This window comes from Dicentrarchus labrax, unplaced genomic scaffold (assembly GCF_905237075.1).
Source record: "Dicentrarchus labrax unplaced genomic scaffold, dlabrax2021, whole genome shotgun sequence".
NCBI lineage: Eukaryota > Metazoa > Chordata > Actinopteri > Moronidae > Dicentrarchus > Dicentrarchus labrax.
Genome location: NW_026136709.1, coordinates 18,311,175 through 18,329,008, shown reverse-complemented (window position 1 = coordinate 18,329,008; position 17,834 = coordinate 18,311,175). Strand labels below are relative to the sequence as shown.

The window sequence follows — 17,834 nt, the reverse complement described above, 5'->3', positions numbered from 1 at the left end:
ATTTGCCAACCCTGTCTCCTAGAAATCATGCTTGTATATTTCTAAATTGCTGATGTGTCCTGCTTTAATGATCTTGTACCATAAATATATGACATGTTTATTGATAAGTAAGCTATGGTTGCAAGTTCAAATCAAACTCCAGACTGTAGCTTTGATACTATTGGCATCTACCTGTTGTGAAACAAATAAAGGAAAATAGGTCAGTATGTCGTATGGGTGTTTTAGAGCCTGAGGGTTTGCACAAAAACAGAATCATACTTATGTCAGACTTTTAAAACTATTACATAATATTTCATTTTTATTACAACTCTTAACTAGATTACACATTCAGGGCCTGCAGTGTTTCCTTTGTGACATTTGGTCCCATAAACACACACAGGTGATAAACCTGCTATGAGGCCCGAGGCGAAAATTAGCTGCTGGACTTCAATTAACCCCTGTTCATTCAACCCTCTGTGAAATGTGTACAGGTTTTCAGTGCTAGAGTTGCCCCAGATTAGCTGTGTGGTAATTTTTTTTATTTAAACACACTGGTTTAGAAAAATGCATAAAAAGCTGAAAAAAAGTCTTCAAACAAGACCAGAGCTTCAAAATGAGCATACTCTAGTAAAGTAGGAGTTTTTGGCTTTGAGTAACCGATACATTTGGCAGTCCAAAAGGCATTCTGACCTAATCTGCTAATGGACTGGGATCAGTGACAAGTACTGGGTATAAAGAAAACACTCTGCTTTAATGTAGGAACTCTTTTGAGCAGCCAGTTTTTAATGATTCTGTGTCTGATCAGGAGGTCAGCAGCTTTGCTATTGGGACTTTAGACCACAGCTCCATTCATCAATCAAGTGCTACCTGTCTCTGCTGCACAGCAGTCTGGGTCCTGAAATTGGTGGTTCCATGTTCTCATACTGGATAACGGTCTCCTTGCTGCCTTGTCCCTCATTCCCTCCAGAAGTTGTCTCTCTTCTAGACAGGACCTGTATATAGACCTTCTTTCGCCCCATCTGTCGCAATCAGTGTGTCACTTGATCATGCCACAGTTGTTTTCCTTGCTGTAGTTCTCGCAATGTCTCGTGTGGTAGTTCATCTCCTTCTGAACTGACTTTTCCAAGGTTAGTCCCAGTATGAGTCGTGACTGGTTGGCATGCAGTTGCATGATCACAGATAGATCAGGCGGAAGACGACTGATACTCACATAGATTGTAATGTACCCAGTCTTAATTATATCTCCTTACCATTGTTATATGATATATGCTTGCTTGATTACCAGTTTGTAAAACCGATAAAACTGCATATTCTGTAATGCTACGTAGTCATCTTAAGTGGCTCGCGAAGTAACAAGGGGGACGTGATTTTAAAGCACTGATGTAACCAATTCCTGATATTGTTCATGTACCATGTTACTGGGGAAAAAAACAAGAGGTAACGTGAACATTAAGTAAACAATATTCTGTTGTGTTATGTAACAGTACTGATATTCCATGCTTATGTTTATTCACATTTATACATTCATACAAATTCATATGCACATGTTATGTAAGGTGAAAAACAAATAAAAGAGATGAGACTGAGGTAAGAAACTATGGTACAGTGTAACTCTAAGGAGAGCACGCAGCAGATGTAAATCAGGCCTCGGAAATAACACGGGTAGGTACAGTACAATAAGGGGATGTAGGAATTTTGTAGGAAGTACTTGAAGACAATTAGGATGGCCAGGAAGATCCTTGTCAACTATGGGTGAAATATTGGGTGTGCTATGACACTGTTTAGTCATCATCAGTAAACGGTATAAAAGAGAATGATGACTCTGTTCATGTCAGTTGATTTTTGTCAGGTTAGTTTTCTTGTATCCTGTTTGATGCAAATACACCTTACACATGGAGTGAAACTCAGTTCTATTTGTAATCTGTGAGTCTGTGTCACAATTTCTGTGTGGTAATTACTGTGGTCTGTCACGATAGTAAGATAGCCAAAAGTTTAAAGTCAGTTAGATATTACTCAAGGTGTAGTGAGGCAAAGAAACAAACCACAATAGTGGGCGATTCAGTTAAACACGAGGCTCCTTCTGTGTAACAGGCTGTTTGCACATGTTTGGCAGGAGGACTGTTTGGGGTTCTGGATACACTGAAGGATCATCAGAGTCCTGTGGAAAAATATGATATCTGTTAGTCCAGGATTCATCAGGAAGTTCATAATTAAGTCATAAACATTATCAGCAACAAGTCTCACAAGTCATCTGTCTGTCTGTGTCAGGTCAGGAAATGCTTCTACGCGCCATTTTAGAGAGACACGGACAAACAACGTATTTTGGCGTTCAGTTTTGGAGGACTTGTTGGAAGTCACTTACTGGTCGTTGTCTGTGCAGGTCCAGCGGAAACCTCTGGACTGGAGGATTTGGAGCAGGTCCACAATGGATCCTTCACTACATGATTCTCTGTAGAAGAGAAAAACAAGGGACTTGATTCGTAGATAAAAATGTTTATCACTTTCTGATAAGTCACCATTTATAATGGGCATATGAGCTGCAATAAATGGCAATATCAGTGGTTGATCATAAGACATCAAAGGTCCAGTGTGTAACATTTAAGAGGATCCATTGGCAGAAAGGGAATTTAATATTCATAGGTATGTTTTCATTAGTATAATCACCGTAGAATGAGCTGTTTTTATCTACCGACGCCACGTGTAAACTACCATGGTGATTGCCATGTTGAACCGTCATGTGTCTACAGTAGCTCAAAACAGACATTCCAAAAACTGGCTCTAGATAGGACTGCTCCAATTTTTTTGCGAATTAGTTTTTCCCTTGCACTTGGAAAGGGAGGGTGTGGCAAGTTGGTCGCAATCTGCAATTACACCTCTAGATGCCGCTAAATTCTACACACTGGTCCTTTAATAAGAACTTTGGTTACAGGTTCTGAAAAATCCATCTGGTAGGTGTTTATCTTTTCTATTTGGTAATAATCTATAATTCATGCATACAATGAAACTTGGTAATCTATTTCATGTATGATGCCTGAATGTTACTAAATGGTAATAAATGGATTTCAGTCCAGATCCTCCCTTTTTTTTCGAGAGGTTGTCCATTAAAGAGTCTTCCTGATGAATTAAAGAGCTAAAGCGAAGTTTTCTGATAGAGGAACCTGACAGAGGATTTTGTTCACAATCTGGCCACCCAAAAGTTGTTCTTACTCATTGCTTATAACTCATCTATCAAGCATTGACATGAAAACTTAACTTAAAAAAACCCTTGTGCTATTTGGTACATTTGAATATTTTACTGTAACACAAAGTATCAGCTGTTTTAATCCTCACATAAAGGGTCCCTCTAGATTGGTCACCACCTTTATGTTGACATAATCCACCCTGCGTGGGTTCAGACCATCCAGTTCAACACTTCCAAACATGCTGTGAGATAAAAGAGATTATTTTATAGACACATAGTAAACACCATTATTAAAATATTTGCTTGATTCATTCATCTTTTTTTTTTTACCTTTTCCTACTGAAGGCATTGACAATAGACCCATTTAGTAATACAGTGATGTTGCCGCATGCCATTTCTGCAAACTAACGAATGGGTGAAGAAAGTCACATGAGAGCAATAATTCACTGCTGGCTTTGGAAGAGTATTTGGCATATGAATGATAAACAATGCAGCTGGTTCCGCAGTTAGGACATTAGACTCACATTCTGTGAGGCTTGCCTCCACAAGGAATACACTGGATGGTTTCGGCATGCTGACCATTCCGGACAAGAACTGAAATCAAAACCTGTGTGTCAAATTCACAGCTATCAGTTAAAGGAATCGTCACTTTGATGATATTCAAATGAGACATGAGAATGGATAGTAAAAACAAAGTGATGTGTTGGCAGGTTAATCACTCAGCAGTATGACTGTAATAAAAAAAACCCTAAAGGCATTTGGGAGAACAGCTGCAGCTGCCTGAGTGTTGAGGTTTCATTTGAATCCCAATGCTACCAAGTTTCTTCACAGTACAAATACATGAATAAAAGCAAAACGTCTTTGCAGTTGAATACACTGTTTGTTGTTAGATATTAAGGGTTATTGGTAGTTTAGAAACACACTGACATATTTCTGACATTTAAGATGACATGGTAAACTTGTAGTAATGGTATAATATAATATATAATATACAATATTATCACGTATCACAATAAAAAACAGTCATATCACGGTGAACTTTTATTTTTCGGTATTATCGTGAATATCCTGATGAGTGTGGTGAAAAAGCTGTCTAGGTCACTAATGTACAGCTCTATATTGATTTCCTGATTCATGTTGAATTGCCTCAAGGGGGAACTCCCATCTTTCTAGTCATTCTAAAATCCTAAACCTGTCACTGTGGCTGAAGGCTGGGCTTGCTCCTTGTATCCCACATAAAAAAGTTAAACCAGACAGAAATACTATGGTTTCCAAACTAAACAAGAGGGAGATAAAGGAATTCCAGTATTAGTTTTAGTACCAGATGATTATCTGGATAATATTGCAATTATTTTGGGCAGGATAATCGTGACATGAAATCTTCATATCGTCCCATGCCTAGTGAGCAAACTGCTTAGCATTGATTTGGAGTTGTATTTCTGGCCACCTGACAAATTAGGTCCAATATTCACTCTGTTTTATCTCTGGTTTTGGTCTCTACCTGGAACGATTTGAATATTAAGCTGCTAAATGTTGTTAGCAGGGTATATCAGTCATATCTCAAATGAGCCAATACAAAACAATTTCATACTCATTAGTAAATAAACCATTTCTTTTCTATAACATTGTACTTTATTGTATTTGTTTAGTTGTATGTAAGTAAGTAAACTTGATTGTGTCACTTTTGGTACACCATGTCACCCAATTTAGTCACCAAAAACAAATCCAGTTACTGGAAATGTTGGATCATGATTGAGTTACTGCAGTGTTTCCCAACCTGGAGTTCATGACCCTGTAATGAGATAAATTGGAGTGTTTGTGTGCTAATTATTTGGACAGGAAAGAACAAAAAAATGTTGTTCTGCTGCTTCATTTTTTCAAAAGCTAAAGAGCTTGGAAACCACTGGGTTACTCCTGTCTTTGTTTTAGGGGCATTCTTTACTAGCATTTACTAGGACAAGAATTATGTATCAGTGTTTTGAGTTATTTTGATTGCCTCTGCCTTGTTATAACCAGAAAATACCTACCAGAGTCTTCCTCTTGTCCACACCAGATGAGGTCGTTGAACATGTAGCCAACCAGTGTGTCCTCCAGAGTCCAGAAGTGACGTACAACAGCTGCATAGCTGTGCATCAGTGTCCTGGTTTTACTCCAGAAGAGGAACTAAACGAATGAGAAGGGAAATACAAAGTACTTTAACTCCGTTTAATGAGGTATCAGTGAAAAACAGTGAACATGTATCTAATAATGGATCTCTTGCTCACCCTATCACAAGGCCAGGTTTGCGGCATCGCGTAAAACATCTGACGATAATCCTCCACCGTCACGTTACATGAGGACTGACGTGCCACCGCCTCCTCAAACTGTCTCCAGATGTCCTCACAGTCATACCTACACGTAAAGATGAAATATCTTTATATCTTCTAGGGACGCAGCGAGTAGTCGATGGGTCGATTGACGGAAAATTTGTTGATTAATCGTTCAATATGCCACAATTCTCTGTTTGTTTCAGCTTCTTACGTGAATAGCTGCTGGTTTACTTAGTTTAATACAATTGTATAATTATGTATTTAAAGACCTCACCAGCTGGGATGGACACTTGTCACCATTTTCAAACATTTTCTAGACCAAGTGATTCAAAAATTAATTAATAATTAATTGATAAAGTTTGGAATAGTCATTGTTTTGCAAATTGCCATTACATTTCAAACAAATCAGATCAAGAAATAAAGTCCTAATATGTTTTTTTACTAAACCGAATGGCATTTGAAAATGTAAACACTGGATAATAGTTGGTAGTGATAACCCTAACTATAACTACACATGAAACTAGATAATAACCCCTTGTCAAATAAGGGCTAAGTAAATATCACTGAACTTAACAATTACAAATCAAGTTATGTAAATAAAAGCTAAAAGTTCCCACGAGATAAAACATCTTTTCATACAAAGGGTATCGGTACATGCCCTCTTTTCCACCAAAACCATCTTTGTCTTCTTTTTTTCTACTGAAGCACAGAAAAGAAGAAAACTTATTTAACACCACATCAATACAAGTGGTACAACACCGGATTGATAATTTGCTTGGCCAGACAAAATACTACTTCTACTTTGGGCTGTAGGAGGAAATCAAGTCTTCAAGTTCTGCAGCTCTAGTCACTGCTGTTAAAGTCAAAAGGTAAATTTAATTTGCAAATTGATTTTCACTCAAGATTGCGGGACAGTACATTACCTCAAGCTGGGGTTAACTAGTGTGATGTAATTGTAACACCTTCCAACCACTATGTGTTTAATGTTGGGGGTAGTCCCGAACTGGGCTTTCAGTTGACCAGGGCAGAGCAGGAGCATAATAAACCCTTTGAAACGGACAGAAGAAAGGAGAAATTATTGCATTATTGCATTTGGGAGGGGCACATCAAAAGAAAAGGAAGAAGGAATAACTGTGGGAATGTCAGGAGGAATTACTTACATAATGTCACGTTGATCATTACAAAGGACGCAGATGTTTTAGGGGCGCTGATGATAGTAAGACCCTGATCCGCTTCATTGCGCCTCAGAAAAGATGCGTGTGTGTACATGACTTAATCTGCCTTACTGTAGATCAACAGCAAAGAACATTCTCAATCAATCAATCAACCATTACAGGGAAACAGGTACTTCCTGGAAGGTCACAGGGAGTGTGTTACTGCGTGATTGACTGAAATGTAATTTTGTTGTGGCATGTACAAAACTTCCTCCCACGTCTTTTTTTTTTTTTTGTCTCGAGCTTTCAAGCATGGCAGATAAAAAAAAAACATGACCTTTAGAAAACAATACCTCTCATAGCATTTAAAGGAGACACAAAAGATACACATTTCTTTTAAATGACAGTGGTTACCACATGCAAATATAAAATATCGTGTGAATAGACAAATTCGTACAAATGCCCAGTTTTGTAATTCAGTGTTAAAATGCAATATTTTAAGTAGATGCTCACCATTTTCAATGCAGAAGGTCAAAGTGCAAGAAATGGCTCCATGGTTGTGATGTTATGCGTTGCTCAGGTCAGGCTTCTGCACAAATTGAGCCCCGTTGTGGTGTGATCTGATGTGTAACCTCCTCTCGGGGCTAATGGTTGTCATGCCCGAGAGGCTCGCCTTCATATGTCGACAAACACAGCTTCTTTCCAACCCACAGAGACATTCTTAAAGGACGGATGATTTTCCAGCCTCCTCTTGCAAAGAGTAGATCCGCATGACTCCCATTATGGTGCCATTAAGAATCTCCCCACATAGAGTGAGCACTGTTCTCTGGGATATGGTGCCATGGTGGGCTGAAGGGAGACATATATGTTTGTGTTATTGGACAAAAGGAGTTCTGCAGTATTATGATGAAGATAGTAGATGTTGTTTTGTGAATCAGGTTTTACCGGTAAAACGTAAATAAAACTGTTCATACAAGTCCGTGTGACAGGTATATAGAGATCTTAATCTAGTCTTTTTTTTTATTATACTTCCTTGTCTTAAGACATACTACAAGAAACAATTGGGTTTGGAAGAAATAGATTTAATGTATGCCTAATTTCTGCCAGACTCCTCATTAAACTGCTGAAGGAAAATTATCATTTTGGATTTCTGCCACCTCATTTGTAAGATAAAGGCCGTCTGAGGGTAAATCTGTATGGATGAGACGGTGCCCTTGTGATTTTAAGGCTAATTGCGCTGTTAGCAAAGGAGGGCAGAGCTTCTCCACAGGTCTGCCCGAGCTTATTGACATGAAATGCTCTGAGGTTAAGCTGCCAAATATAGCCTCGAAGAGAAGGAAGCAAAAAAATAAACTGTAAAGCACGAGCTGAACACAGCAAATCTGTTTTTGTAATGACTTCCATGTAAAGTCTGTGTACATTTTTTTCGAGGAAGCAGAACCAACATCTTGCCAATATAGGTAGTTTATGAAAAATATACTCAAGTAGAAGGAAGCTTATTAACGTTCATTATCTAAACCCCATTTCCTTTTTTCCATTTAACTATTTCATGCCTGTGAGACAAATTCAAAAAATAGAAATAATGTCCATATACACATGTAAAGTGGAGGAAATCATTCTAAATCTCAAACGTATCATGACATTGACAATTCTGTTTTCTGTTAAGATATTAAGACACTTAACTATCTCACATAATACGATAATAATAAGAAAAAGTAAAGAATTTAGTATATTTATACAGCAATAATTCTCTAACCATCATCAGTTGAAAACATGAAGGGAAAACATTAAAAATGACACAACAGGAGTGATCATGCTTAGACACAAATGTGTTATGTGTTCCCTCTTTCCGTCTTCTCCCTGTCATTGACAATTGCTTTGAAATTTGTTCTTGGGTCTTTGGGCTTTTATTTGTTGTTTCCCGCTCAGGAGACGTAGTCGAAAAAGATATTAAACAGGGGAAACAAATTAGCTTTGAGGCTAACTTGTCGAGCTGAAGTGCAACTAAGCATGGCAGTCAAGTCACAGTGTATTCTTCTTTGACCTTAATTTCGCACAAACTGACAACTAAAGTGTTGCTGCTTAGCAACATCAGTTCCAAACTCTAACTCATGACAGCATTTTTCAATTGAATTCGGATCATAAGCCTTACTTGATGAGTCCTAAAAGTGTTGAGAAACACAAGGAGCCAAAAACAAAAACAGAAATGCAGAACACATTTCAACATTTGTGAAGCTATAACTTACAAATGTTTTTTTGGTTAACTTGACTCAAGTTATGAAATTACATGCAAAGTCTTAAAATAAACAGTGGCACATATTAGTATTTGCATATTGAGCTTTACGGGTCAATATTAAAACAATACCTGAAGTCGCCTGCAGAAATAAAAGCCTCTACACAACAACAACAACAACAACAACAACAACAGAGGCAGCCGACATACATGCATTGTCACATACAGTAGTGCTGCTGCCACCTTCTGGTCTAGAGAGGTATGTGTTTGTATCTTTACTACTGATAGCTTCTCAGGGATTTTTTTTTTTTTTTGTCATCAAACATTAAAAATGTACTTTAAAATGTGTTCACCCACAAATTCAGTGGCACCCTTGACTCGTCCTCTGGGGCACCACTTTGGACTTATCTGCAGTTGTAAGAGTTAAAAGTTAAAATGTCTTGAAACCATTCATAATGACCTTTCAGATGGCAACATTTAACATGGTCTCCATGATTATAAAACTCAAAGCCTGGAACAAGAAGCTGTGTGAATGTGGTTTGGACTCTGTGCATGAGAACCACTGAGTCAGAGATGCTGTAAAAGGACAGAGTTCCTACTTCCCTGCCTATACCTGTGTATGACACTGCTATGCAAACCTGCTGCCCTCTCCACTCCAACTCCCAGTAACAACGTCCCATCAGGCCCTGGCTGCACAGCACTTCCTCCCAGTAGTCAAAGCTCCCTGCGTGGTTCGGGGACTGGCGAAGGGGTGCTCGATGTATGTGGCCCTTAGTGCAGAGAGGCAGAGCTCAGGGTGGGCTGCGTCTGGATCCAGAGTGAGATCTTTCCAATCTGAGACAAAAAGAGGAATAAAAGTTACAAGTTTGTTGATTTCTTTTTCTTTTACCCACTCATGCCCCCCCCCCATATCTTCAGATGCACACACATAAAATACATTTTGTGTGTTGCCACCAATACATTTATGTTCTTTTTGTGTTTAAATATATATATATAAAAATCCCTGTTAACTAGACTATAATGTAATTTCAAACACAGCTTGCAGTTTGTAAAAAGGCAAAGATTTAACGCCTGAATGTGACAGATATGCATCTACAGCTTTATAAACATATATACAAATAAAAGGAGAAATAAAAAAATCTCACATTTACAGAAACCATCCTTTATTCCTTCCTCTTGTGGATGTCAACAAGTAGAAGCTGTCCTCTCCTGTATTCATTCAGTGACAGCCATGGCACTTGCTCATCAGCTTCCTATTGGCTAGAAATGACCTTCTAGCCAATGAGAGCGGCGAGATCACATCCGACGGCATTTATTGACCAATGAGAGCGAGCCTTGCCTCTTTAGTCCCACCCTTCCATAAGCTAAAAGTGAACACTAAGAAGTCAGTCCGTTTGGAGGTGGGTTGAATCAGCAATAGCTCATTGAAACTCTTTGTGCTGTTTATTTTAATTAAATCCAGATTTACGCCGTTCATTTTAGGCATTTACCCGTAGTTGTCGTTACGCTCAGCGGCCGCTTATTCGTGCTTTACCCCCCCTGGGAAAGCTAACTAGCACAGGGAGCTAAGTCAGCTAAAGAGACGACGTTTATTAAACACATGTACTAACTATAAAAGCTAGTTGTGTTGTATCTGTATCTGTATCTGTCGCTACACGAAGGGAAAGCCACTGTGAATGAATCTGTGTCTCTTTCCTTCCCCCTGCAGCAGGAACATAATCTGTCCGATAATACATTCACTGCTGCTGCCTGACAACATGAGTGATGCTTGGCAGGAGTGTATGGATCACTGTGTGGAGGTCACCAAAAAGGCTGGGAAGGTGAGGAAGTATTAGTACTGTAAATGCTACTCTTATGGGGTTGTTTTATTCTTTAATGCTGTGGTCAGAAAATCCCTTTATTTTGGGTGGAAACATGAGCTTATGTGACGTTTTGCATTCAGTCACATTGTGTAAAGAGATGTATTTACAACATTCACATATATATAGCACAATGCCGAAGGACCTGACAGGTGTAAATGGGATAGGGTTTGACATTTTCAAACAGCTATTTTCCTGGTAAAACATATATCAAAAGTTAGGTTTGAGTTCTTTAAATAAAGGTAGTTCCCAATTAAGTTTGTCTTGGTAATTATTCTAAGTTATGTGTGCAGTTTTGCCAATTTCCAAGCAGACTGGCAACACCGAAGGTTATCCATTTTCTCAGAAATATTGTATTGATTCTCAAAAATCTACTACCGGTATTCGTATTTAAACCCCCAACCAGCAGCGTAATCTGAGTGCTGTGATGTTGGATGTTTATAGGGATTGTGATAAATACAACAGCAGATCCCACTCTTCTGGTTGCATTAAACAGTAAACTTTATTCAGCTTTTTTTTTTTTTTTTTTTTACTGTGACAGCTTGACAGCAAGGAAAGGGGTTAGAGAAAGCATGTAGAAAAGGCCCACAGGTTGGAATCAAACCTGCGCTGCTGTAGTAAGGACTTCAGTCTTAGTATATGGGTTGCAGGCTCTAACAGGTGAGCTAACAGAGCGCCCCATAGTACTTTTTTCACTCTTTTACAATTTTATGCATATGGTGGTTAGATTTTAAAAAATTGCAATATACTGAATTGAAATCCCGTATTGTGATTTGTATTGTATTGCCAATTTTTTGCCAATACACAGCCCTAAAGTACAACAGAAAAGACATTTACCCCAAAATAAAAGCTTTAAATATGAGAAGGTACATATGAGCCTTCTTTTTTACGTTTAGTTAGGTCAGTCCAGTTGCATTTAAATTAAAACGTAGCACTGAATGATGGACAGGATCATGTCTGTGCAGTAGTGTGCCTGATACATGCATCCACCGGATGTCACCATAATCAAGAACAGAGAAAAAGTACACTGAATCTTTCTTGCCGCACAGAGAAAGATAAGGTAGAACTTTATTTATCCTGAGGGAGATTACTGTGCAGCAGTTGCAGTACGAAGTAGAAAAGAGTGCAAATATATAAAAAATACAGATTATTACAAGGTGTACACATTGCAAAGTATGCATAACATAAATATAAACTGGTTAACAGTAAGGTGCAAATACAAACTATATACACAATGCCAAAGTAAATAAGTTAACAGTAATGATCACAGAAAGTAAGCAGGGTAATGGTTAGATGCAGATCAAAATAACTAAAACTAAGAACCTAAATTGGGTCTACAGTAAGTTTTCAATATGAGTATAGAAAGTTAGATTGTCCTGCAGTTATATTCCAAGGTAATTGTGTTTGAGACTAATTCATATTCATCTGTGGTTTGAATTTGGTTTATCTACTTGTACAAAATGGGCATGATTTCAGGAGAAAGTTTCAGTAATGTGTAATAAACACAGCAGATAATCGTATTTGGGCTCTGGAGCTTTCACCCAATCGACTCTGACCCGTCATTGCCAACAAGATGTAACCATAACATACGTTAGGCTAATTAAAGTAGATGTAGTCAGTCATCCAAGAAATCCCTCTCGCTGACTTCGTCACTGTTGTGTTCCTGCCAGATGATCCGCGAGGCGCTCCAGAAGGATATCGCCGTCATGCAGAAGAGCTCACCGGTTGACCTGGTGACCGAGACGGATCAGAAAGTGGAACAGCTCATTATATCCTCCATCAAGGAAAAGTACCCAACTCATAGGTAATTTACAAGCAAATGTGGACGTGAGAGGTGGTATATGAACTGCTTGGTAATGCTGTAGGACTTAACATTTTGTCAGTGTATTCTCCCAAAGTTTAGTCTTTATTTATGCTATTTTTTATTCTTTTATTTGTAACTGTTTCACAGTATTTAATGCTTCACTTATCTTTGCTTATTTTAATTGCAATATGGATGATAGTTTTCTGTAACTTGGATGTGTTATCGCCAGTCCTTGTAGGGCTGTGGCTAAGAATTCATAAATACTAATGTCACGAGCCACAAAAAAAACATCCAAATGTTACGATAATAATCTGGATTTTAAACATTTAATCTATTCAGCTATCTGTAATGCTGTCGCAAACTTCCTCCAGGAAATTGAAGGAAAAGCTAGTGAGTACATGACCTCATGTCTTCATCCAGGCAAAAAAAAAAGAAACACACATTCACATCACATTATTTTATTATAGACTCTAATAGAAAAGTGAAGGGGCACAGCAGGCAGAGAATAGCATCTTTCATTTTACAGTTGAGGTAACAGTTGTATGATGCATAAAAATTTGTTTATCTTCTGTTTTGTTTTTTGTTTTTTTCTGTGTGTGATTTGGAAGCTTCATAGGCGAGGAGTCGGTAGCAGCAGGTGCTCCCAGTGTTCTCACAGACGATCCCACGTGGATCATCGACCCTATTGACGGCACCACCAACTTCGTTCACAGGTACTGCCCGCGCTATAGAAACACTGCAGAAACCGCTGAGGAACCTGATACGGCACTGGATTCGTTTTATCTCTGTCGCTCCTTAACTATTTTTATCTTTTAATTAGCTTCTCTCTTGGATTGTCCTCTCTGTCAGGGATAATTAGACAATGTAGATGAAACTGAACTGATAATAGAAATTGATTCCTCTGAGTTTAAACCTAGAGGGAGTTCATTACATTAATGTTTTTATATTTAAAATGTTCTTTTATGCAGGTTCCCGTTTGTGTCTGTGTCAATTGGCTTCACTGTGAAGAAAGAGGTAGGTTTTTATTGTTTGTAAGATCACTTATGTTTTTGACACTGTAACGTCTTAATTACAGGAAACATCAACATAGTAATTGCCCCAGTAACCTAGTGAATGTATTATGAGTACAATAGCTTTCTCTTCTTATGTGGCTGTTGTTCTATTTTTAGCCCTCCTCCCATTCCACATTAATCCCTGCTGTCTTCTGTGCTGCTTCTTGGTTTCAGATAGAGTTTGGGATCGTCTACAGCTGCATCGAGGACAAACTCTACACAGCACGGAAAGGCAAAGGAGCCTTCTGCAATGGAGTCCCCATCAAAGTGTCTGGACAGGAGGGTAAATATTGAGAATTCAACCCTGCTTCTGTGTTGCAGTTTTAAACAAATCCACCAGGTGGAGGCATTATCACAGCAAGAGTCTCAACAACAGCCAGCAGCTCAGTTTTCAGATGTGATCATTATTGCTTTTGTGTTTTTCATCCAAGATATCACCCAGTCTCTGGTGCTGACAGAAATGGGCTTCAAGAAGGACGCCGAGCATTTCAAAACAATGTTGGCGAACGTCAAGACCATCCTCACCATCCCTGTACATGGGTAAATAAACATTTAGGCACAAGTTGTAATACTTAACATTTCAGTCCTGGTTGAGTGCTTTCACTGCTGTTGCCTACTAAATGAAGGATTAAGTATCCTGAATAATCACACCCACGTGTATATTTGCTAAAGGCGTTTGATTTAAAGAATTAAGGTAAATATTAAAATCAAAGCTGGACCGGGTAATATCAGCAGCTACCGTCAGTATATTTTACCAATATGCAGGAGGCTGCTGAGCTGAGGAGGCGACTGCAAGTGAGAAAAGCTAGTAGTAGTAGTTGGAGGAGGAGGAGGAGGAGGAAGAGGAGGAGTAAGATGGTGCTGTTTTTGTGTTTGCCGATGGCTATGTTATTTATATTATAAAGTTTACCTAAAGCAACGCTTAACTAAACAGAAACAGAATATGACTTTGTGTTGTGGGGGGTGTTGGTCGTTTGTAGATCTTAAGAAACTCCATTATTATGTTAACATTAGGTAGTGTTACACACTGTTGACATTGTAGGTAAGCAGGCACTCTGCAGCATGCAAAATGTCACATCCTTTTCCTGGAAAATGCATCCCAATAGTTTTAACATAGAAATCAGGCTGTTATAGGCAACTGAGAAGGTTGGGGAAGGTCTCTTTTCTAAGCTATGTTACAAACCGGTCACAAATTGGCAATAAAAGTGATTAATACATACAAATAATATGTATTTGTATGTATGGTGCCATATGTGAGCACACATGCTCACATATGGCACCATTTAAATAGGCAAACTGCTTCTGATTTTAAAATATTAAAGAATTACAACTTTAAACATTCACAAACACGCACTAAACTTTTACTGCACCATCTGGAGGTTAACAGTGTGTCATGTGCAGTCAAATTCAGAGCCGACATCCCATTTGCATCCACAGTGTCCGCTCCCCGGGCAGTGCAGCTGTCAACATGTGTCTGGTGGCGTGCGGGTCGGCTGATGCTTACTACCACATGGGCATCCACTGTTGGGACATGGCTGGAGGGGCAGCGGTTGTTACTGAAGCTGGAGGAGTTATCATGGACATTTCAGGTGAGTTACTGAGAAAAAACGTTAGCTCTTCAAACACCAACTTTTCAGAGGGCTGCTGAGTCACTGGATGAAATGAAGGAAACGGGGCAACAGGATGATTGACTTATGGAGCAACTGCAGGATGGCTGAGGGAGATTGCTTTACAGAATCAAGCAGTGAGAACGGGCTGCTGTCCTTTCAGCGCAAACACAACAGAAGTTATTAATGTTTATGAATTATTTATTGTTGCTAATTTTCATTGTTATTGGTTTTTTCTCTCCCCACAAATGCCTGTGAAACACAGTTTGTGAAAGAAGGAGAGCAGGGCAGCTAGTGGTTTTGTGTTTGAAAAAAAGGGGAAGCAGAGGGCTTTGAGAAATTTGACGCCACTGACATAACGGCTGTCTTGAGATTCAAGATGCTAAGGACGCTGTTTGTCAAGTCAAACCACCAGTGTCGCATAGTAATGACAAAAAAATTAGTGCTGGTAAAAGAGTGAGAACAGCGTCTTCATTTTCTCTGTGCTAATTAAACAGTACATTACAAAGGAGCATCTCAAAATGAATGCATCAAGTAAATAAATAAGGTGTTATTACTCAAGAGTGTAGGAACTATCAGGCTTCTTGACTAAATAATATATTTGGTCGATGACACTGACGGTGTATACTAACACTAGTGAGGTGAAACAACTTTTTCAAATGCCACACTACGTGCTTCATCTCTGCTGGGGTTTAACATTGTGAAAACCTAATGAATTTTTCACATTTACACCTAAAAAAAAAAAGTGAAAGTTTATTTTATAAGGAAACAAGAAAACTTCCAGCTCTAAAAAACATCAGCAGCAATAATATTCATAAATGTAACAGTCTTGTATCCAGGTTATCACATGCAACGTGAAAAGATCTTCAAATTTATTACAGCAATACTCACTTATTATTTTCTCTTCGGTCCAGGTGGGCCGTTTGATCTGATGTCTCGGAGGCTGATCGTCGCCAGCAGCAGAGCCATAGCAGAACGCATTGCTAAGGAGATAACGGAGTTCCACGTCGGCAGGGACGACACAGACGGCTAGTAGACTTCCATCATCTCTTCAGCCAACTTAACGGTTATTTAGAACATGTAACTCAGCAGGTCCAATTCCATCCTTGCCTTAAGAACCAAAATGATACACTTACCTCTGGAGAGCAGCTGAGTGGGTTTGTTAAGTATTCTGCGCTTAGACTTTCAGCCTTCTTTCTGTTTTATTTGCTTTTAAGTCATCGTTATATTTTTGCACTCAGACATCCACAGATTCAGACTTTCTATTCTGCTGTGACTTATTTGAACAGTAATAATGTGATTAGTGATGATGGAATTAAGTCTTTGTGTCTTAATACACGCCTGTTCTTATGGTCTTGTTTATAATCAGACATCGTTTTTTTATTATTTATTTATTACGGTGCCGTCTGAGCAATTTCACAGATAAAATACCTCCACACAGCACAATAATTGTGCTAAAGTACTCAAGTTTTGATCAGTAATATTGCTTTTCCATATAGGATTTTGGGGCTTTATTCTTAAGATTTTGTATTTAGTTTAAAGACACGGTGGTTGTAGTTTATATGTTTAAAAAAATGCAGTGCCATCTCTAGTTTGCACTATGGTTAGCATGTTGCAGTATGTTGAAAGTGTTTAAATATTAAATGTGTTTTTGTAAGTATGTAATGAAGGCAGCAAATAAAAAGCACTATAAATATCTCCAGCTCCTGCCCAGCCTCTTTCTGACACACTACAGATGGATAAATCCATGCCATTAAAGCCCTGCAGGGACAGGCGTCAGCATGCATCCACATGTTGCTTAACTCATAAACCCAAGACAATAATTGGCAACGGAAGTAAAGCCCTGAGTACGAACATTTGTGCAGAAAAATGCTGGCATAGCAATTCCATTTTGTCTTTGATAAAATATTGGAGTTAAGTGTCGTGACTTTTTCCCTCTGAAATGCGCAAATAAACTATCCACAACAACAAAGACGAGAAGAGAAAGAGACCAATATGCAAAATAAAATCTTTATTTTGCAATTATAGCTCCTTCCCTGTGAGGAAAAAAAGCTGCTATACAAGCCAAAAGGTTCTGAAGTCTGATTTTATCTAGAACTACAATGGAGAATGGGAAATCCCTCTGTATTCAATCACCAGCAAGGCTCCTAAACATCTTCTTGACATCCTAACAGGGACCTGAATCAGACCGTGAATAAATGTCCGTATTTGCTTTGACCTAGATAAATGATGAACGGTCTTTTCTCCTTATAAAACCCATAAAGTAAAAATATGAAGAAAGAAAAGCGTCTCTGGCGACAAACAGGAAACCAAATAAACAGAAAACAGGCCTCTGAAACTCCATAAAACAGAAGGAAGAAAAAAAACACACCGACTGCTACCGTTGTGATTTAGTAGAGAGATAAAAGCTTTCTCAGCTATTACACCATGTAAAATTCTCTGCTGCATTTCCTCTGCCCTTTCATTCACTGCCTCAGATACTGCACATGCAGAGCGGCGGGCTGCCCCCTGGGCGGATGTGCTCTATGAAATAGCTCTGAGTTTTGCTCTCCACAGACTGTTGTCTCTATTTTTCAGCTTGTGTTTGCTGATGACTAACAAATGGTTTTAAAACACTTCACTTGAGCAAACTCAGGTCTTAAACTGCAGCCCCCCC

General features: G+C 38.7%; 2 protein-coding genes across 2 annotated transcripts; one reads left to right on the top strand and one right to left on the bottom strand.

The window, feature by feature from the left end:
• Positions 1–1,466: 1,466 nt before the first annotated feature.
• Positions 1,467–10,092, bottom strand: LOC127369672 (ADP-ribosyl cyclase/cyclic ADP-ribose hydrolase 1-like). Its single transcript, XM_051411240.1, has 12 exons — positions 10,002–10,092; positions 9,495–9,690; positions 7,137–7,472; positions 6,630–6,754; positions 6,393–6,516; positions 5,425–5,551; positions 5,188–5,323; positions 3,685–3,767; positions 3,491–3,564; positions 3,310–3,402; positions 2,342–2,428; positions 1,467–2,137 (listed from the first exon to the last, which is right to left on the bottom strand). The coding sequence occupies exons 4-12, from the start codon at positions 6,736–6,738 to the stop codon at positions 2,038–2,040; spliced, it is 933 nt and encodes a 310-aa protein (XP_051267200.1). The 5' UTR covers positions 6,739–6,754; positions 7,137–7,472; positions 9,495–9,690; positions 10,002–10,092; the 3' UTR covers positions 1,467–2,037.
• A 109-nt stretch (positions 10,093–10,201) lies between these two features.
• LOC127369639 (inositol monophosphatase 1) lies at positions 10,202–16,876 on the top strand. Its single transcript, XM_051411196.1, has 9 exons — positions 10,202–10,256; positions 10,565–10,676; positions 12,386–12,519; positions 13,128–13,232; positions 13,488–13,533; positions 13,746–13,854; positions 14,003–14,111; positions 15,009–15,160; positions 16,093–16,876. Exons 2-9 carry the CDS (start codon positions 10,614–10,616, stop codon positions 16,209–16,211), a joined length of 837 nt encoding a protein of 278 aa, XP_051267156.1. The 5' UTR covers positions 10,202–10,256; positions 10,565–10,613; the 3' UTR covers positions 16,212–16,876.
• Positions 16,877–17,834: the final 958 nt, after the last annotated feature.

What these genes read in the sequence shown, in the direction of transcription:
- LOC127369672 (XM_051411240.1), bottom strand. Translation starts at nt 6,738, where the DNA reads ATGTACACACACGCATCTTTTCTGAGGCGCAATGAAGCGGATCAGGGT. An exon ending in CTAGTTAACCCCAGCTTGAG is followed by an intron (nt 5,552 to 6,392) that starts GTAATGTACTGT and finishes CTTTACGTGTAG; the next exon opens with GTATGACTGTGAGGACATCT. An exon ending in TGGACAAGAGGAAGACTCTG is followed by an intron (nt 3,768 to 5,187) that starts GTAGGTATTTTC and finishes TTTGACACACAG; the next exon opens with GTTTTGATTTCAGTTCTTGT.
- LOC127369639 (XM_051411196.1), top strand. Translation starts at nt 10,614, where the DNA reads ATGAGTGATGCTTGGCAGGAGTGTATGGATCACTGTGTGGAGGTCACC. An exon ending in TCACCAAAAAGGCTGGGAAG is followed by an intron (nt 10,677 to 12,385) that starts GTGAGGAAGTAT and finishes TGTTCCTGCCAG; the next exon opens with ATGATCCGCGAGGCGCTCCA. An exon ending in AGTTATCATGGACATTTCAG is followed by an intron (nt 15,161 to 16,092) that starts GTGAGTTACTGA and finishes TCTTCGGTCCAG; the next exon opens with GTGGGCCGTTTGATCTGATG.